This window comes from Quercus suber, unplaced genomic scaffold (assembly GCF_002906115.3).
Source record: "Quercus suber isolate HL8 unplaced genomic scaffold, Cork oak 2.0 scaffold_117, whole genome shotgun sequence".
Classification (NCBI taxonomy): domain Eukaryota; kingdom Viridiplantae; phylum Streptophyta; class Magnoliopsida; order Fagales; family Fagaceae; genus Quercus; species Quercus suber.
Window position 1 is genome coordinate 922,106 of NW_027069582.1, and position 22,820 is coordinate 944,925.

Below are 22,820 nucleotides of genomic sequence, written 5' to 3' on the forward strand. Positions count from 1 at the left end.
TCCTTACTTTACTCGCTCCTCTTATATAGTCTTCATTGTCCTATCTCCTTCTTCCATCTGTTGGTCATCCATTCGCCTTTCTTCTGATCGTCCGTCCCATCAGAGGCCTTATCAGCACTCAAGTGGTTCACCCTGATCAACACTGCCCTGTCAAGGGGTTACATCTCCATTAATGCGGCCAAAGGGGTTAGGTGAATGCATTAAGTGTGGAGGCGACAGCTTGCTCTAGGCTTGTCCCTTCCCAAAATTATCCTTAGTATGCCAACGACGAAGAGGTCCTCGGCGTGGATCCAAAAAAGAGTCTCTCCCTAATTTAGCCTCGGATGGTCATCTCTCCTCGGCGTGGGCCTTGGGCCTACTACACGATGGGCTGAGGCTATCAGGCCCACGGGCCCCACAATGTAGAAATTAAATTCATATTTTGAAATTAAAATCTCTATATTTTACAATGCTTCTGTTTAAATAAATAAAAACATTAAAAAGTCACTTATTTTTACCTTTATGTTTATTTTTTCATTATCCCTAAACAAAAAAACAAAAAAACAAAAAAACAAAAAAAATTTACACTGTACTCGAGTTTGGGAAACTCGAGTACTGTGTAAATGTTTTTTTCTTGCATTTTATTTATAAAACGTACTCGAGTCTGGTATACTCGAGTACTGTGTTGCATGGAACTCGAGTTTCTCAAGCTCGAGTACCACATAATTTTTTTTAATCACAGAAATTCCATGTCAGCAATGCCACGGTGGTAGAATTGAGGGGAACTCGAGTTTCTGAAACTCGATTTCTAGTAAAAGTGGTACTTTGCTATTTATTTCCGAAACAGTGATTTTTTGCTAAAAATTTCAAAAAAAGTGGTATTGGGCCATTTTGGCCATAAATAGGTAGTTGATGGATCAAAATTCAAATGTAAGAGCAAAAACTTAGCTTTCTTTGATCTTATTCCTTACAAAACCTAAGGCATTCTTTTATATTGCAACTTAGTTTCTGATCACTTGCCTACTATTTTCATCTTCCTTATGGAAAAAACATTGTCATTTCAACTTCAACCCCCAACTTATGGTAACTTGATCACCATTCTCAGCATTGATGGGGGAGGTGTCAGGGGGATCATCCCTGCAACTATCTTAGCTTTCCTTGAATCACAACTTCAGGTATAATTTAGAGTGCTAGGTGGGGTTAAGTCTTAATGTATTCTAAAACATAATTACTAGCTAGCTAGGGCTTTCAAAATATTAGTATTACACAATTTCCTATACTTGTGCAAGTGTATATTATTAAACTAGATCCATGAAATAAAACTCGATCATTATATAATAATATTTATATAAGAATGTTGTGAATGTTTACTTGGTTGTGTTGGTCTTATATAAAGTATTCAAAGACATAATTGGTATGGCTTTCAAAATATTATTTATTGCACAATTTCCTATACTTGTGGACGTGTGTATTATTAAACTTGATCCATGAAATAAAACTCATCTCGTATTGCATTAGAACATTTTAAGTTAATGACATGTATATGTTTGAATATATATATATATATGTATATAATGTTATAACAGCCATATTAACTATACATAATTTGACAATAATGGTAGGAGTTCGATGGTGAGGACGCTAGACTTGCAGACTACTTTGATGTCATTGCGGGAACAAGCACAAGTGGTCTTGTAACTTCCATGTTAACTGCTCCAGACGAAAACAATCGTCCTCTCTTTGCTGCTAAAGATATTAAGCCCTTCTATCTTGAACACTGTCTTAAAATTTTCCCACAAAAGCGGTAAATCTTCATACTTGACTGCCCTTTATATGTATACACGTATGTGTTAGAATATGGTATCAGGGTTATGTGGTAAATCTGTAGCGAAGGCTCTAATTTTTTTTTTTTTTTTAGGGTGGTCACTAAAAAATTTAAATTATATAAAATCTAATAAAACGATAACTTAAATATTTACTACAATTACGAGATGAGTCACTAAAGAGAGCAAAATTGTTGCGACTACAAAACCAAAAAAATTATCATTGTTGTCACCATTAAGGAGAACTCACAACCACAATATATATATTTTTTTTGGTACCATTTTTTAAGGAAAAATATAAGAGATTATTTTATTGAATAAGTTGAACGATCTACAAATTTATCTTTTTGTTTTATAGTAGGCTTTTTGTTGAATAGTTTGTTCAATTCTTGTTGTTTGGTCTTATCTTGTTTTTATTTGATATATGCTTGTTGGTTTTTGGGCTAATAATTATTGTTGTTATTTAAGTTTTTTTTTTTTTTTTTTTTTTTTTTTTTTAAATTTAAAAAAATGATTTAGGGTTAGGTTTGGGGGTAGAATTAATTTTGGAGTAATGCTATGTCCACAATATTTTTATAATAAATCTTATGCAAAAAGCTGTTATTGGTGGGTAAAAAAATAATATCAGTATTAGGCCCAGACTAAAATCAGTACACATTGGATTTATATTTCTCAAGTCAAGGTGTTCAAAAATTTTATTTGGGTAGTCACAATAAGTTATTTTAGCATATAATTTTTTTTTGGAAAGTATATATATACATTTTTTTGCAAGTCAGGGTGGTCCTATGACCACCCTAGCTTGCATGTAGAGCTGCCATTGTATATTTGAGCTTTGTTTCATGCTTTGCATCTTTTGGATTTGTAAATATTTACTAACCAATTAACAAGAGCATGCATATATTGGTAAAAGAAATCTTTCACTTTCAATGGCAAGGCAAACTAGAAAAATAGAACAAAGACATTGACTCTGCAACACTTAATTGAAATAGTATATTAGGTTCACCATTCAAGTTCAAAGATTAAAATTATTTGTGATGAGGTTAGAACTCAATTTTTTCTTAATTCAATATAGGCAAAATATATTGAAAAAAAGAAGAAGGAAATATTAATTTCAATTCACAAGTATATATACTATGATTTCCACTTAAAAAATTTTTGTTGCATGGATTTTGAAACCTTATTATTTAATATTGTTCACTAGTCGTCTAGTCCCTTAATTGGAAGTGCATGAAACTGTCTGAGGAGCTTCTTTTGAAATAAAAAGCTATGGTGAAAAAACCTAATGTTTTGTTTGTATAAGTGAATTGAAAGAGAATAATTTGGTCTTTATTATTTAGTTTCAATGACTTGAATATAGAGTATGGATTTTTTTTTTTTTTATTCATGAAATTTAGGAAGAGAATTTACCTTTGTTAATACGTGCATTTGAAGTGAATATGTAAAGATGTCATTTCAAATTCATATTATCATGTGTTTTTGCTCAAACAAAATTTTCAAAACTCACATCATCATGTGTTGTTAAATTTATATTAAGCAATTTATGATAATGATTGTTTTTTAGATCCCTTGATTGTAAATCCTCAAATCGAAATGCAACCTAAGAGAAAATTCTAACTTCATGCAGGTGAAAAACTTCCCTTGTTTGGATGCTCGATTGTCTGACATATGCATTGGTACTTCGGCAGCTCCAACTTATCTTCCTGCCTACCAATTCAAGAACCAAGATAATGAAGGGAATGTTCGAAAATTCAATCTTATAGATGGTGGTGTTGCTGTAAACAATCAGGTATATAATCATTTAGAGAGATAAAGTTAATTTAAATTACATATTTGATGCTCAACTTTTGACATTTATTTGAAAATCGTCCTTATATATCTAATGGATAAAAAAAATTTATGTATTGAATTGAACTTGTGAAAATGAGGTCACATTGATAAGGTGGAGCTTATGATATGGCATGAATTATGTTTGCCATATTACATTTTTTATTGATCAAATGAGGATTTTTTTTTTTTGAAATATTGAAAGTAGAGGTATTTGAACGGTTTTAGACCCCTTAAAACACAACCAGATTGGTTAGCCTAGATTAATTAGCCAAGTTGTTATTTAGTCAAATTATGCAATTCTAGGTTAAAGCAATCAAATAATCATATCAAGATATAAAGCAGGGGAAAATAAATGAACACAAGATATGATGACCCAGGAAACCACACGGTAAAAACCTGGGGAGGATTTGACTTAGCTATCCTCAAGGTAAACCTGAATCCACTATGCGAAAGAATCGAAGTTCATACAGAAGGACTACAAGCTCCCTGCTTGACTTCCTAATGCTACCCACCAGTAGAACTTACTGACACGACCACGTGCAAGCTCCGAATCCACGGACTCCTTCTTTCTTGGATTCTTCAATCAGCTACAAGCACCCCCACTTGATATTCTTTAAGCTTCAATGGTAGCAACCAAGTTGATCATCAAGATGTAGATAAGATCTCCAACTTGAAAACCCTAAGTTTTGTGTAAAGGAAAGCTCCTCTAGATCTCACAAGAGATTTACACAAAACAGCAATGTATAAGCAACAATACAATTGGAGCAACCTTCAAAAACGTGGCTAGGGTTTAGTTCATATACCTAGGGTAAAAACATAAAACCCTAAACGTTTAATGAAGTAGGGCTGAGTTGGAAATTCTGCAGAAAAGTCAACCTATGCGATTTTCGATCGATCGAGTCTATTCTTCGATTGATCGAGCCAGGTCGAAAGTCCCAAGTACTTCTGCAGCCACTCGATTCCAACTTTACAATAATAAACCAACCTTGAGCAAGTCTAAACAAGACTAAATACATTGTTTTGATCATGGTTTGCCAACATTACAAATTAGAATTCTAAATACATAAAATCCTAAGACCTTAGAACCTAACAGTATTAAAATAAAACATTTTAAAGCATATAGATGATTTTGTAAAGAAAAGATCAAAAGTTGAAAACAAAATATGCAATTTATTCTAAAGTTAAAAGTTTCAACACAAGAAAAGCTAATCTTTATAGTGTTTTTCTTTTCTTTTTGGCACCATGGTCCAGACATTAGTAGCCATAAACCAAGTGACTAAACAGGGCTTTAAAGAAAATCCTGATTTCTTCCCAATCAAACCCATGGACTATGGCCACTTTCTAGTAATTTCAGTAGGCACCGACTCACTAAAGACAGCAGAAAAATATGTTAGGTTCTAAGTACTTAGAAATTAATGTATTAGAACTCTAATTTGTATTGTTGGCAAACCATGATCAAAACATGTTTTTAGTCTTGTTTTAGACTTGCTTAAAGTATGTATTTTATGTAAAGTTGGAATCGAGCTACTGCAGAATTCATTGTTCAATTCAGTCTGGCTCGATCGATCTAGAATTAGACTCGACCAATCGAAAGTCAAGCAGAATGTTTTTTTTTTTGCAGAATTTTCAACTCAGCCCTAAGCCCATATGACGTGTAGGGTTTTATGTTTTTCCCTAGGTATAAAAGGGAAACCCTAGCCATGTTTTTGAAGTTGCTCTTTTTATTGCGTGTGTGAATCTCTTGTGAGATCTGAGAGGTGATTGCCTTCACACATGCTTAGGATTATTAAGGAGAATTCATTGAGAGCTTGATGATTATTCAATTGCTGCACTAAAGAGCTTAAAGATACACAAGCGGGACTGCTTGTACTTGCTGGAGAATCCAAGAAAGAAGAAGTCTGTGGTCTCGGAGCTTGAACGTAGTCTATTAGTAAGTTTTCTACATGAGGTAGCAATAGGATGTTAGTGGTTTAAGTCGCTATTGTAAAACTTCGATTCTTTCATAGTGGATTTAGTTTACCTTGAGGATAGCTAGGTTAAATGTTCCCCAGGTTTTTTACATGTTTGGTTTTCCTGAGTCATCATATCTTTGTGTTCTTTATATTCTGTACTTTACATTGATATGATTATATGATTGTGTTAACCTAGATTTGTTTAATTTGGACTAAGTAATAACTTGGCTTGTTAACTAGATTAATCAAATTGTGTTTTAAGGGGTCTAAAAAAAAAAAAATGGTATCAGAGCAGGTAGCTTTTTTGTTTTAGATCTTTTGATCTAAGAGCTAATCCTTGACCCCTGTTGTCATGGATAATTTCAAGTGTCTTATTGTTTTTTATTGTGATGATTTAAATAAAAAGGACACTGTTGTTTTTGTTGATCTTATTGATGCTTGTGAAATTCTCCGTAAGGGATTATTGAAATCAATGAAAATTTCTAAGAAATTCAAGGAAGAGTTAAAATTGGCTAATCTTGAAAAAGAGGATTTGGTTGTTAGATTAGATGAATCTAATAAAAAGAATGAATTTTTGAGAAATCAAATTTCCTCTCAAGATGAGAAGATGAAAAGCTTGGAGCATGAGTTGGTTGAAATTAAAGCTAAAATTGAAAATTTGACTAGTACCCAGCTCGTTGTTGATAACAGAAGTGTTTCTGTTTCTCTTAAGCCTAAAAATGAGAAAGTTTATATCCCTCATTTCAAGAGAAATAATAAAGAAAATGCTTATTTTGCTAGGTTAGACAAAAGTAAAAGTTCTGATATAGACGTTGAAGTTTTTAAACCTATGTCTAAACCTATTGTTAGAGAACATAATAAATCTGTTTTTATGCATACTTGTCACCGTTGTGGTGTTGTTGGTCATATTAGACCAAATTGTTCTTTGTTGAGATAAAAACCAAAATCTGAGACAAGATTTGTTGTTAGGAATATTGATGTTCCTAAATTTTTTCCTGTTTGTCACTTTTGTAGTGTCTTCGGTCACATTTGTCCTAATTGTCATAAATTGAAATTTAAACATTCTCTATTTCAATTTAGGATATGTGATGATATTTCTCCTGCCATAAGTCCATATAAATTGTTTCATATTTTTTTGAAAAATTTGAGCTTGTTGGCTTGTGAAAGGAATTTGCAAGATTTCAGCCTTTCTCAGAAGATTGGTGCAATCTCTCAAATACACTTTACTTCTCATGGATTTTCACTTACAAAGACGAAGACTCGTGCTATATGGGTGACAAAAGATTCTTTAAGGTGAGTGTTGTTTACTTGTCCCTAATTTAATTCTTTTCAATTGTTTGTGGACATGTTTTGTTTTTGTTTTTAGTTGTTTTGTTTTTTAGATTTTTTTTTATTAAAAAAAGAATCCAAAAACATTGAAAAATTTCAAAAAGACAAAAATATTTTATTTTGTGTCTTATTTTATTTGTTTTGAGGATTACATGAGTTATAATATCTCTCTCTTGATTTAAAACATGCTTGACATTGTGGAGAAACTTGAATAGTATATAAGTACTAAGCTATTTCTGATTTTGTGTATGTACTAGTTTGTACATGTACTCAAGGGTTAATTAAGAAATTGATATTTCTTGTTTGTGTATCCTCTATAGCTTAGTTAAGCACTATCATGCATTGCATTTGCATTGTTCATTTAGCATAATGTGTGCTTTCTGTTTTTGGTCATAAATTTTTTTAAAACCAAAAAGATTTTTGTGTTTTGTATTTCACATCTTGGATTTATAATCAAGGTTTGACCAATTTATCTTTACATAACACGTTTATGTACCTTGTTTAGCTTGGATGAGCTTATTTATTACACTTTACTAGTTTGAGCTTTGTAGTGCATGTTGTATGGGAGTTGTTTATAGTTTTTGATTACGTGATCTTTATCTTGAAGTCACATGCCTTTGATTGTCGGACTTGAACTTATTGAGAAAGGCATAAATAACCATCTCACCACTTTTTATTAGCCATTCATGAACACCTTAGTGCATATCGTAAGATTTTGTGCTCGAGAAAGTATAACATATGCACAAAAAGAATATAAAGTGTAGCCTCGGTTTAAATGCTAAAACTGGTGTGTATATTATTGGACTATAATTAAATCAATCAAAGAAAATTGGTGTATACATTATCCCAGCTATTTTAATAAGTTTCTGCTCAATTAAAATTGGTGTGTACAATATGAGGCAAATTAAGAAACTTACATGATTGTAAGTTTTTATTCTAGGAGATGTGGGAGTTATATGATGTACCTCTTTAGGTGGTAGTTTCTCTCAAATTCTATGTGATGAATTTTGTAGACTTTATGCTTGATTTCTACTTACATATCACCTCACATATATCTCAAGTTTTTGCTAGTTGCACACACCACATAAGTTACTCTTTGCTAAACTTTGTACATGTTATGGTTTTTGATTTTGGTTTTGCCAACCAAGTTTGAAAATTCCTTGAGTTTTTGCAAAACATGTTTGATACTTGAAAATATAAGGGTCTTGATTGAAAATCTTAATTTTGGGAAATCTGGGTTTAAAACATGTGCTTTTGAAAAGCATTTCATCTCATACTCATGCATTTTATTTATAAAAATCAATGCTTTAAGGAGTTTCTATGTAAAAATGTTGTGTTTTTCAAAAATCTGATTTTTCCATAATTTCGACCGATCGAACCTATTTTCGATCGATTGAAATTGCGATTAAAAATTTTGGTTAGCCTCTGTCTGTTTCAGTGTTTCTATCGGTGCTCAATTGGTGTTAGATCAATCGAAGCATTTTCGACCGATCAAATTTGTTTTTTGATCGATCGAAAATCGTGTAGAGAATTTTTAAAAAAACTGATTTTCATGTGTTCAAACTCACTTTTTCAAAAGTTTTTCAACTTTCTCTCTCTCTCTCTCTCTCTCTCCCTCTCTCTCTATACGACTCGGCCAAGGCTCCAATCTGATTTTTTGTCATTTTCCTCCATTCTTTTTGCAAGGTTTTTCTCTCCCAAGGCCGGTAAGACCTTTGTACCCTTCCTTTTGCATTTATTTTCACTTTTCATGCATCAAATCATGCATTATTGGGGAAATTTCGAACCTATAAAATTTTTGGGGTTAATTGATGAATTAAGCCTTTTCTTTCACAATTGATCAATGAGTTTTTGTTGGGGGATGTTATAAACATGATCTATGGTGTTTAATTTGATCAATTTGATGTATTGTGAGAAATTAAAAATTCTAGGGCTTGAAACTATTTTGTTCAAATTGCGTTTAATTGATGAAATTGGCTTGTTGGATTGATTAATTTGATCATTATAAACTGTTTTCTAACTTGTGTGATGATCAATTGGTCAATTTAGTACAAATTGAACAAGTGGTTTTCAAAAATTTTGGGGGTTTTTGTTATAAACTCTATGATGAAGCCAATTTTGTGATTCTAAACTTAAATTGAACTTGTTATCACTGCATTAGAGCATGCATCATGACATTTATCTGTTCATGCATCATATAGATTGTTATTTCTATATATATATATATATATTTTGGTGCTAACTTGCAGTTTGCCCTTGGTTTTTCTTTTTGTTCTTTTGGTTCTTTCTCTTATGTCTTTGTCCTTACCCTAGCACCATGCCTAGGAAGACTAGAGCCCATAGGACATCCACCTCTTCTTTTGCTCCTTCCTTTGTGGGCATTTTGTTTCGGAGTGAGAAAAGTCGAGAGCTTTATAAGACACTAAACCTTAAGAGAAAGATTTGGGTTGAGCGTAAGGTTTTGTTAGATGAGCTTTATCCTGCCATTAGGGTAAACTTTAAGCGTTGGGGCTGGTTGCCACTTTTGGATATTGATTATCCTCCTCTAGCTACCCTGATTAGAGAGTTCTACTCAAACCTCTCTATCTACGTCTATGATTCTAATACTTTAGTCAAGAGTTGGATACGAGGTGTAGAGTTCACTATTACTCCTAGAGTAGTGACTGATACTCTTAGGGTACCTGTGGTTTAGCATCCTGTTTACCCTTATGATAAGTCTTCTTCCCTAGACGACATCATGTCATACATCATTGGTACTTCTATCCAGTGGGGTTTTGATCCTCGGATCACTTCTGCTGAGCTCACTGAGACTACCTATCTTTTCTTTAGGATAGCGTGTCATTCCTTGTGACCTATCTCTCATCTACACACTTTGGAGTGATGTGCATTTTTGTATGCTCTTGTTACAGATGCTCCTATTAGTTTTCCACATTTGTTTTCATTCTTTGAACGAAGTTCATAGGAGTTCCTCTACCGCTCATGCTTTTTTTCATCCTGTTTTCATTCATAGGATTTTGTTGTTTTTAGGTTTAGATGTCTTTCCCGCTTTTGAGCCCGTACACATTATTGCTCCCATAGGTGCCACTTTTCTTAGGCAGAGGGTTGCCCAGATGAGAGAGAGCTTTAAATGCCCTCATGTTGAGCCTTTTGGTACTGTACCTCCTCCTTCTTTTACAGGAACTACTTCTGGTGAGGCGTCTGCTGATCCTGTTGGTGCTGCTGCTGTTCCACCACCATCTAATTTGGATGACTTTGATATTCATCGTACATTGGAGACTATCATGACCGTTCAGGCGGCTCATGGTCAAATTTTGGTGGACATGCTTGATGAGCTCCGTGCTTTACGAGCAGATTTGGCGCTTTATAGACGTTCACCTTTGCCTCCTCCTTTTGATGATGGATTCTGATTGCCCTTTGGCATTTTGTCATAAAAAGGGGGAGTACATTTGGACACTTGTAGAGGATTTTTGTAGTTAGGGGAGAGATTTTGTTTGTTGGAGCTTGTGGTGTTTAGATTGTATCTAGGTGCTTCACTGTGTATGTATATTTTTTGGCTCTTAATGTATTGTTTTTGGGCTATTCATGTTAGGGGGAGATACTTTGTTATCTATATTTCTTGTTTCATTGCTCATTGATTTATATTTATGAGTTATTGATGATATATATCTTTGTTTTGTGTTTTGTGAAGTCAAGAATTTATTTTTGTTTTACTTGTATTTTTCACACATACATTTATGTGTTTGTTAAGTATTTTAGGAAATATATAGGTTGATTCAGTTGTGTTGCTATCTACACTTGCAACTGATGGATAGTAGTTAGGTTGGATTATTTTGTAATGGGCATTATTTTTGTAAAGGGTTTTTACTTGTAACTTTGAGCATTGTGTTTGTATTTTGTCACGGATTGCTAAGGGGGAAGTTTTGTCATGGTCTAGTTCGATCGATCGAGAATTAGACTCGACCGATTGAAAATTAGGCAAAATGTTTTTTTTGCAGAATTTCCAACTCAGACCTAAGCCCATATGATGTGTAGGGTTTTATGTTTTGCCCTGGGTATAAAAGGGAAACCCTAGCCACGTTTTTGAAGTTGCTCTTTTTGCTGTGTGTGTGAATCTCTTGTGAGATCTGAGAGGTGGTCGCCTTCATATATGCTTAGGATTATCAAGAAGGAGAATTCATTGATAGCTTGATGATCATTCAGTTGCTGCACTAAAGAGCTTAAAGATATACAAGCGGGAGTGCTTGTACTTGCTGGAAAAACCAAGAAAGAAGGAGTCCGTGGTCGTGTCAATAAGTTTTCTACATGAGGTAGCAATAGGATGTTAGTAATCTAAGTCGCTATTATAAAACTTTGATTCTTTCATAGTGGATTCAGTTTACCATGAGGATAGCTAGGTTAAATCCTTCTCAGATTTTTTTACCAGTTTGGTTTTCCTGAGTCATAATATCTTTGTGTTCTTTATATTCCACACTTTACATTAATATGATTATATGATTGTGTTAACCTAGATTTGTTTAATTTGGACTAAGTAATAACTTGGTTTGTTAACTAGGTTAATCCAATTGTGTTTTAAGGGGTCTAAAAACAAACAAAATACAATGCTAAAAAAGCAGCCAAGTGGGGCACTCTGGGTTGGTTACATCATGGTGGTTTTGTTCCATTAGTGGATGTGCTTACTCAAGCAAGTGCAGATATGGTTGATGTCCATATTGCTGTGCTGTTCCAAGCTCTTCGGTCAGAACATAATTACCTTCGAATTCAAGTAAGAAAAATTCTGGTTTCTCTCTAGGTTTCTATGTTGAATTCATATAAAGTTATTTAGTATTGACTAGTCTTTTGAAATATGACATTAGGATGACACCTTGACCGGGACAGATGCTTCAGTTGACGTCTCTACAAAACAAAACTTGGAAAAACTTCAATATATAGGAGAAAGAATATTGAAGAAACCAGTATCACGGGTGAATTTAGAGACGGGTTTGTCAGAACCAGTCGAAAATGGAGGCACAAATGAGGAGGCTTTGAAAAAGTATGGAAGAATATGCATGCATGCATACACACGTACACAATTACATGCCATTATATTATATTTATAATCTATATATTGTCATAAAATATTTCTCACAATAATAATTTCACGTAAAATTTTTGTTACTTACAGGTTTGCAAAAATACTCTCACGAGAAAGGATGCTTCGAGATGCAAAATCTCCACACACGAAAAGACACTTCTAATGCCGATTACTACATCAGAGTATTAATGATCTCCAGTCTATATGTCTAGTAGTCCAAAAATGGTACCGTAGTTACTCTGCATAGAAAGAAAGATAGAAATAAATGTACATTTATTAATTCAAATGATTCTTTTGATTTTTGGTTTGAATTTTTTACTACAGTTTTGCATACTGGGGAATTATGCATACCTTGATTTATAAGGGATTTGGGATTTTTATAGTAGTGTAGAGCTGATCATGGGTAGAGAAGATTCTCATTAATACTCATAATTTATGGGATCCTTTTCTTGTAGGTATTCCTCTGATTATGGTTGGGCATAGAATACAAGAGATTTCCATACTAGGATTCCTGGAGACCACGCATGCCACATAGGTGCCACATGACTTCAACAAACCGTCTCCCTTGGATCTGTCTACCTTAAGGAGTCCATCCGTCGCCCTACCTCTCCGTCCAGGCTATGAGCCCATCTACTAGTTCTTTGCTTGGTAGAATACCTAGGCTGTCTCTTTTGGTGACTCCGTCACTTATGACTGCCTCCGTTAATTGGATCCGTCTAATTTGAGATTTATCCCTATCATATAGCATAGCTTACTATTATATTTCTTAAAAGTTATCATAACTTTGGAACTAAATTTGTCGTGTATTTTTATGTTGAAATCACATTCTTCTCTTCGTGTATTTTTGTTTCTTTAAATAAAAAAATAAAATTGATTGAAACTGCTAATCGGAGGGGTATCTCCAACTGCATGGAATGCCTATTCTCACACACTTCACACTTGTAGGATCCACTTTCAGGTAATATGTTTAGAATTCAGATATTGAGATATCAACTTTACAATGTGTGCGAAAGTTTGAAGAAAGAAGAAAGTAGATGGTCAAAGGGGGAAGCAAACAAGAAGGGGGGGAGGGGGGGGGGGGGAGGAATAATTATCTTTTTTCATTATTTGAATATTGAATATTTTAAAAACTAAGGTGAAGAGAATAAATATAATTTTTTTATTTAGATGTTTTAAAAATTAAAATGAAAATAAGAGAAAATTGTATAAATTAATAATTATATTTTTTTCAATAGGTAGTTGGGGGTGGGGGCAGTAGGGTTTGAAACCACATATATGAGACCGCAAATGATACCATTAACACTAGGATATTAATTAAACCACATCTTTATTAATATTAAGACATGGACATAAGTCAATATTATAAGAGGAAAATTGACAAGTTAAAATTAGTGAAACCACTTAAATTATTTTCATTTAAGAGAATTAAAAATAAGTGATTCAAATCCTTTCCTTCATTCATTTGAAAAACATCCAAATAAAGTTAATTAATTCTCATAACAAAAAAAATATGTGGCACTCTCAACAAAAAAGAAGAAGGAGAGAGAGAGGGAGAGTATTGTTTTTGCTTAAAATATATTCTAAACCTCTATTCAAAAATATCAACCTTTTGGTAGACCATATTATCTTGCATTTTGGTCCAACAATGAATTCTTGAAAGAGATAGCACTAAAATTTTATCCAAATCTAAAACCTTCATTTATTATCACAGAAAAGTCCATTGTTGAAATTAAGGTTGGCTAACTTTTCATCCAATTGTCAAGAGTCTTATAGCTCAGCTGACATTTTTTGGTGTTTCAATGAGAGTACCTTGTATTAAAATCTCTCCTTACTCATTGTAAATATCAAATTTAACCAAAAAAAAAAAAATCTCATTTATTCCAATTAGAGAGTTTTGGGCTCTCTTTTTCTCTCTCACTTTTTCTTTTCTTTTCTTTCTAGGCCCTATTTTAGATTGCGTTTGGATGGGTAAAAATGGGTTTTCAAGCACAAAAACCGTTTTTCATTCAATATATTAGTATTTAACAAAAATTTGTGTGTGCTTTTATCACCTCATAAATGTCAAAAATTGATGCTTAATAAGCTTTTATCGAAACTCGAAATAATTCCTAATACATTAGGTTTTTTAACTGAAGTTCAAACATATAATTGCTGCTTGGATAAAAGATCGCCTACTTTTTTAAAATTTGCGTGACATTTTAATTATAAGGGAAATTACAGTAAACTTATGATTTAAAAAATTGATACAATCAAAGAATTGCAAAAGGGACTGTTTATTGGTTTTATGGTTCGACCAAGATCAAACTGATGACATCATAAATAATTTAATTAATAATTTTTAAACTATATAAATAAATAATTTTTTTTTTCATATACTAATAAACTAATAGTAATAAATATGTATGCTTGAAAAATATATAACATCTTTTTAAAGAATTTATGTAAGTTTTTAGCATTTTACATCTTATGTTTGCAAAATAAAAATACCAAAATGTAACAAGGAGGATCTTATATCTAGAAAAGTAAAATAACACATCCACATTTTATATATAGTAAGTTTATAACTGAAATTAACAATAATGTAATAATAAATCTGTACTAAAATGAATTATTATTTATTAATATTTTATTTTTTGACGCCATTATTTATTAATATTTTAAAATTATATATTTAATATTATTGTGCATTTCTTATATATAATATTATATTATATATATTACTATGTATTTTGTTTAATTATTAGTACTATGTAAGTCCTAAAAAAAAATGTACCTCATGTAAGACTATAACATTTTTTTTTTTTTGGAGAATCATGTAAGACTATAACATGGTTCTCTACAACTACATAATGAATAATAAAATATAATTAAAAAAAAAAACTCTATTGACTACCCACCTATCCAACTACCAACCTACCCCACTTGACCATTTCTTTATCATCGATCTTGTTATTTTCACTAGATACGTGGGTTGTTTAAAGTCTCATCTTTCAAAAGTTTTGGATCTGCATTTGCTTCTCCTTATTTTTGTTAAAATCTTGCAGTGTGCAACAAATTTGAGATTAAAGAAAGTTCGAGTTGCTAAATTCTTTACCCCTCTCTATCACTCCATCTCTCATAGGGACGAAGCCACCTTTGGACTTGTTGGGGGGGGGGGGGGGGTGCAATTTAAAAAAAAGAATTTATTATATACATGGTTATTAATTTTAGTAATTTCTTCTACATATTACACTTTTTCCTCCTTAACAATATCATTGATTATTTTTTAAGAGTATTTATAGTCACAAACTTTTCTACAACATTTTTATAAAGGTTGCAAATTCTTATTGGTTTGCATTTGGGCTCACCACTTACATTATTTTTTTAGTTAACAATAATGATGTTGAATAGACCGCCATGGCCTTCTTGGATTCTCATGCATGCTTGAAATCATTGCGCAAGGCAAAAAGGCACTAGGAGAAATCATGGGTCTCGGAGTCGGAATCACATGAAATTTGAGAAGGTGTTGCATGTGGAGTGTGATGATGCATTTGTGGTCGGGATAGACGTTGTTCTTTCCCATGAGAATAGGCCAATAGCATTCTTCAATGAGAAAGTTTGTGAACCTTGGAGTAAATGGTCAGACTATGAGTTAGAGTTCTTTGCTATGGTACGAACTCTTAAACATTGTGAGCATTACTTGATTCAAAGGGAGTTTGTATTATATATAGATCATCAGGCATTGAAGTGCATCAATAGTCAAGCTAGCATTAACCGAATGCATGCTAGGTGGGCAGCTTATATACGATGTTTCCATTTCACATTAAAGAACAAGTTTGTGTCACTAATTAGGTGGTGGATGCACTCAGCAGGAAAGGTTTTTTTTTTTTTTTTTTTTTTTTTGACTACATTACATACTAAAGTTATAGGGTTTGATTGCCTCAAGGAGTTGTTTGAGAATGATGAGGATCTTGGTGATTTTTGGGGTAAGTGTCAACAAACTCATACCGCTGTTAATAGTATGTACATCTAGGTAATCAATTATGCATCCCTAAGAGTTCATTAAGGGAACTGCATGGTGGAGGTTTGAGTGGACATATGGGCAGAGACAAGATGATAGCACTTGTGGAAGAGAGGTATTATTGGCCATAACTGAAGATGGGTGTTGGTAATCATGTGAGGAAGTGTCCAATTTACCAAACTGCTAAGGGACAATCTCAAAATACTGGTTTATACATACCATTGCCAGTTCCATAAGCACCATGAGAGGATCTGTATATGGATTTTATACTGGGTCTTCCTCAAACTCAGCGAGGTACGGATTCTATTTTTGTTGTGGTTGATGAGTACCCGAAGATGTCCCATTTCATAACATGCAGGAAGACTTCAGATGCTACTTGAGTGGCCGATTTGTTCTTTAAAGAAGTTATGCACTTGCATGGGGTGCCAAAGTCCATCACCTTTGATTAGGATACCAAGTTCATCAGTCACCTCTTGCAGACCTTGTGGAAGCGTTTTAACACTTCCTTGAATTACAGTAGCACCAGTCATCCTCAGACTGATGACCAGACAGAAGTGGTTAATTGCATTTTGGGGAATCTGATCCTGTATATCTCAGGAGAGAAGCCCAAGTAGTGGGATCTTTCATTTTTCCAGGTACAGTTTGCTTACAACAACTTAGTCAACAGAAGCATTGGTAAGTCTCCATTTTCCATTGTCTACTGCGTGCCTCCTAAACATGCTTTGGACTTGGTACCCTTAGAGTCAAGCTGTAGAGAATGTGGCAGATTGTATTCAGGCAATGCAAAAGGAAGTGAGGTAGAAACTAGAAGCTCCTAATGCCAAGTACAAGGAAGCAGCTGATAAGAAGAGACGTGAGAAGATTTTCAGTGTTAGGGAATTAATACAAGTCTACCTTAGAAATGAGAGGTTTCCCGTTAGTACCTACAACGAGTTGAAGGACAAGAAATATGGACCATTGCAGATTACAAAGAAGATCAACAATAATGCTTATATGGTTGCTCTTCCACCAAACATGAATATGTCTTCCACCTTCAATGTTGCTGATTTATATGAGTACTAGCCTTCTAATGTGCTAGATAGTGGGAACTTGTGGCCGAGTTCTTTTCAAGTAGAGGAGACTAATGTAGAACAAACTGTCATGGCTTTCCTAGACTCTTACGCGATCTTGAAATCATCACACAAGGAAAAAAAGGCACAAATAGAAATCATGAGCCTTGGAGTTGGAATTGCATAAAATTTGGCAGGTTGAAGCGAAACGGCCTTCTAAGAAATAGTTATAGCTTTGCTATAGGGTATCCCCTGATACTGGTGAATTCCTTTATTTAGGCCCTAAAAACTGCAATTTTGCCATTTATAATAATTTTTGTTTCCTTAATAACTTTTTGCTCAAAAGTTAGAATATAGTCTTGCTTGTTTTGGGACAAACCTTAAGCTCAGTAGTTTATGATTCTGCATTTAAATCAATTTTTCCACTTTTAGTAAATTTCGGTATTTTGTCACCTAATTACGTAATTAGTGCGAATTAGGGTTCAAGATATTTTTATCAGTATTTATATGTTTTGTCACAGTCAGAGGCAAATTAGACTATTATCAATAAACATAGACTTTTGTCAAATTCTTTCTCTGGTAGATTCCAGTTTATCTCCTTGTGAATTTAGGGAAAACCCCTTGTGGATTCGAGGTTTACCCAGTAGCGCACATATCAAAGAACAAAAAAAAAAAAAAAAAAAAAAAAAATCTCAGCAGCAAAGTTGGAGACTGAAGCTGCTGCACATAATCGCCAGCAGCAAAACCACCCTCCCCTAACTCTAAATTTTGGCTCTGTCCCTAATCTCTCAGTCTCTCTGTCTTGACTTTCTCCATCTCTTTTGTTTCCCCTGAATTTGGTTTGTATAAGGCTGTAAGCTGTAAATGCGGGTGGGTTTTCAATTTTCCTTTGGATTGAGCTGTCTAGGCTATTAAGGGAGGGGGCCAAGACTTTGGAAGAGAGACGCCCAACCTTAAAATAGGCAAATTATACCTAATAAAAAAAAATTGGACCAAGGGAGCCTAGACCCCTTCTAGGTCCATACCTGGCCTAAAGGCATGCTAACATGACCCTTTGATTATAATCTTGTTAGACAAAGCCATTATCTAGCAAGATTATTGTTAGTGTACATTCTTTTTCTCTTATTTTCACTTAAATCCCACCCATTTTTCAAACATCACCAACAAATCATTGGGCTTCTCCAAATATTTTTGCCCTATTATTATGCTAACCCACAACTATTCTCCATGCCACCACTAAATTGGGACACAAATATAAATATTATAAGACCCAATATTTTGTGAGGCCTATAGTTCATATATATGCCCAAATCATTTTATTAAAGGGGTTCAAATCTCATGATCAAAAACCATGATTCAAGTCCATGGTGAATTATCTATCAAAAAAGCTCAGTTCTCGTTGGTAATATAAAAAAAGCCCAGTTCTCGCTGGCAATATCAAAAAGCCCAGTTCTCGCTGGCAACATAAAAAAGTCCAGTTCTCATTGGCAAAATTAAAAAACCCAATTCATATTGGTACTATTTAGTGAAAAAAATCCAATATTGTTAATACTTAGGAAATAACATATGATTAATTACCTATGCCCATAACCACAATTTAAAGAAAAAAAAAAAGAAAAAAAAGAAGCTTGAATGCTCATATGTTTCCAAATTCATGAGAAATTATGATTTTGATTCTATGGTCACTATTCATAATTCTATGATGATTATTCATCCTACTAGCTTGTCATTCAAATTATGACATGATTACTGGGAACCATAAACATTACTTATGATATGAAATTCATCATTTTAAAATGATAAATATTATTTACGAATCATTTTGAAATAATTAAGCTTATGCTATTATATTACATTCATTACCCAAAAATCCATTACAAATATCTATCAAAACCCAAACTACATTTGTAAAGTTGTTATTTACAACTATATGTTTTGTTGGCTTATATTCCATGCCAAATTTGATTGTAATTATATTCAATCTGTTGTACCCTGTATTTATTGTGAGATTTCATTGTAAGGGTTATGTGATAGAGAGAGTGGTGTGAAAACTCAAGCATTTGAAGACTGAAGAAGGTTTCGTGGGTATCTCGCGACTTAGCATCCCGCGAAGTATATCATGTGCCCTGCTTGAATTTGAAGAGTCAGGTCAGATGGAGACAGTTGTGTCTCGTGAGTATCTCGTGGGTAAGGCCTTCCTACGAGATACCTGCGAGTTATTCTATTCTACCAGCCTGTCTAGTCTGATACACACTTTTTGTGCCTACATTATTTATACCCACATTACCCACAAATGAAAAGGAGAGCTTCTGAGAGCAAACCCTAGCCAAACACCTTGAGAGTTAGAGATTGTTATACCAACAATCCTCTTCACATTTGTTTTGGTAATTTCCTTATCTCCTACCTCTCTATTTCCATACCATTGAGAGGTTGATAGCCCAAACACTTACCACACCCTTTGAGAGTGTTAAGTGAAGTTTTGGTGTTGCTAAGAAGCATTGGAAGAAGCCTAGAATGGCAGATGCAACATGGTGCTTGTTACGGGATCCGGAGAACTAGACAAGACACGGTTTCGAGAAGCCTTGTTGGAGTAGGAGCTTAGAGGGCTTAGGTACAGAGGGTAGATTAGGTTTGGAGGGTCTCTTGCTCACCCTTGTATCCCAACTGATTGTCTAGTGGATCGATTTTTGTTTAGAGGGCGGCGGAGAGGTTTTTCGCCGAGTTTTTCGGTTTCTTTTTCAATAATACGTCTCGGTGTTATCTGTGTTTGCATCTCTCTTCCCTACTCTTGTTCATTACATTTTTACTGTTGTGTTGCTTTAAATATGGATTAGAGTAGTTGTCTTGCCTAAATGCTTGTGTTTACACTATTCCGCACTTAGTATTAAGTTAGTGTAAAATCAACTAAGCCGTAACTTTAATTTGGGGTTTAAACAGCTCATGTGTTTTCGACACAATTCTGAGCTTTCAATTGGTATCAGAGCGGGTACACTCGCTGTGGTTTAATTACCTAAGTGTGATCCTAGACCCCTTGGTGTGCTATGAAAAGTGATTTGACTTAGGTCAACATGAAGCATAGTAAAGATGTTTGTGAAAATGACTCTATGAGCATACTTGGAGAATGTTCTAGTAGTGAGCTTTTAGAGTTATTCAAATCTAAGAAACATGCTAGAATCTTTATACACATGCTGAAATCTTTAGTTAATAGGAATCATGATATTCATAACAGCTTATGTGAGTCGAATTCTTTAATTAATGAATTAAGAGAAGGAATAGACATTTTGTGACAAAATTGATTGTCTAAAAAGGAAGTTACATTCATATGTGAATGAAGAGAAGAAAAATGAGATATCATTTGATAGTCAAGAATGTCTTTCACATGCTTGCCTTTTTGTTCACACTGCACTAAAAGTATTTAATTCATGTTTGTGGTATCTTGAGAGCGGTTGTTCAAGGCATATGACAGAAGATAAGTCTCTGTTCAAAAATCTTAAAGAGAAGGAAGATGGTTTCGTGACATTTGGAGATGGTAGTCACTCACAAGTTCTTGGCAAGGGAACCGTGGATATACCAGGATTGCTTTTATTAACTGATGTGCTGTACATTAAGGGACTAAAAGTGAACTTGTTGAGTATCACTCAGATTTGTGATAAAGATTTCTTAGTCCAATTTTCAAAAAAAGGATGTCTAATTCTGAATGAAGAAGGTGTTCAAGTTTTGAAAGGACTAAGGACCAAGGACCACTGACAATTGTTATGGAGTCATTCCCAAACCAGGCATAGCATTTAGGAGTGCTCGAGTGAATCTTTTGGAATTGTGGCATCAACGACTTGGACATGCTAATTACAAACAGGTGGCAAAAGTCTCGAAGCTTGAAGCTGTGGTTGGTTTACCAAAGTTTGGAAAAATTGAGAAGAATGTTTGTGGTCCATGTCAATTGGAAAACAAACAAAGTCAAGCCATCCTAAAGTAAATGTAGTTGCTACTTCTCGCCCCTTAGAGTTACTACACGTGGATCTAATGGGTCCAACTAGAACAGAAAGCATGGGTGGAAAGCGTTATATAATGGTGGTTATTGACGATTTCTTAAGATATTCTTGGGTGGACTTTCTTAGGGAGAAGTTGGAAGCATGTGACAAGATGGAAAGACTATGCAAGAGGCTGCAGAATGAAAAAGGAGTTCCCATAGTTAGAATCAGAAGTGATCATGGGAAGAAGTTTGAAAATGCTAAGTTTGAAGCATTCTGCAATGAACACGGCATTAAGAAGGAATTTTCAGCTGCAAAAACTCCACAACAGAATGGGGTAGTTGAGAGAAAAAACTGGGTGATTCAAGAAATGGCAAGAGTAATGTTACTCAACACAAACATTCCACAGAAGTTCTGGGTTGAAGCTGTGAATACATCATGTCACATTGGGAATAGAATTTACTTCCCAACAAGAACTAAGAAGACATCATATGAAATTTGGAGAGAGAAGAAACCAAAAGTGAAATATTTTCAAATATTTGGAAGCAAGTGCTACATTCTAAATGATAGAGACAATCCTGGAAAATTTGATGCTAAAAGTGATGAAATGATATTTCTAGGTTACTCCACAAATAGCCGAGCATATAGAGTGTATAATAAGCGCACTAAGACAGTGATGAAATCAATAAATGTGGTCATCGATGACTCTATCCTTGAGAAAGGTATTGATGATGATAGTGAAGGACAAACTCTTAAGAAGAATGAGGATGATTGGTGATTTAGATGAAGGACTTTGGTTGAGAAAAAAGAAATTTAGAACTTCAACTAACTCCAAATAAACCCAATGGAAAAGGAAAAATTAAATTCACCAACCATCACATGTTATAACTTAAAACCTCTAAATTTTTTCACCATAAATAAACCTTAAGTAGCCATCAATGGCACAAAATATATACCCACTCATCAAATAATTCCACCAATACAAAAGCCATACATAAAAACACATAAATATCACTTCCAATGCTCATAAATCACTTGGGTATCATTATTAAAGCTTAGATTAAAATAACCTCAAGAAAAAGTGCAAAACCCACCAAAAAGATGAGAAATTTTTACCTCAAAAAAAGGATGTGAAGGTGTTTATGGGTTCCCAAAATTTTTCTGATGATCTTGCCGGAAAAATGATGGTGGAGATATTGATTTGAAGGTGCCGACAAGAGGGTTTGAAGGAGTGAAAAGGAGTTCTACTGAAATGAAAAAGAAGAAAAAGAAAGAAAAGAGAAGTGAGGGGGTGAGCCGGCCAAAGAAGAGATAAGAGGAAGTGGATTGTGTGATGGGTAGTGGGGTTAGGTGGGGGGCACGTGAGAGCTTAAAACAATCTGGTCGTCTCCTTTTTGTTTTTGTTTTTTAAAAAAATGACAGGATGTTACACACTATTATCAAAACAAGCGGTTACAAGTTTTAGCATTATTTCCCCATTAAAGACTTAGTTTTAGCATTATTTCCACCATCCCATTACAAGCTTACACATCCATTCACTGAAAACTGCCTTTTTACTACCCCACTCATACCCCACATACATATGCCACAAAAATCTTGGTTTAATATCCGTTGCACTGAGTTGGAATCTCTCTCTCCCTTCACACCATGCCAAATAACCCCTTCCTTCTCACCATGGACCCATTGATCCTTACTTTTTGTTTTCTATTGAAGAATATAATGTATTTGTAACAATGGAATTTTTCCCTCATATTGACGTAGTAGTAGCAGAAAGTACCCTAGACCCTTATGACTGAGACATACAAGGATTTCTTGAAGTGAA

The 22,820-nt window shown here is 34.0% G+C and overlaps 1 protein-coding gene and 1 pseudogene across 1 annotated transcript; one reads left to right on the top strand and one right to left on the bottom strand.

The window, feature by feature from the left end:
• Positions 1-22,820, bottom strand: part of LOC112016394 (patatin-like protein 2) — a 49,859-nt pseudogene that overhangs the window by 17,147 nt on the left and 9,892 nt on the right.
• Positions 1,020-12,144, top strand: LOC112016375 (patatin-like protein 2). The gene is given in 8 exon segments (XM_065775659.1): positions 1,020-1,154; positions 1,602-1,847; positions 3,114-3,160; positions 3,405-3,588; positions 4,881-5,019; positions 11,509-11,672; positions 11,764-11,939; positions 12,072-12,144. Coding segments are annotated over 8 exon segments (1,164 nt in total).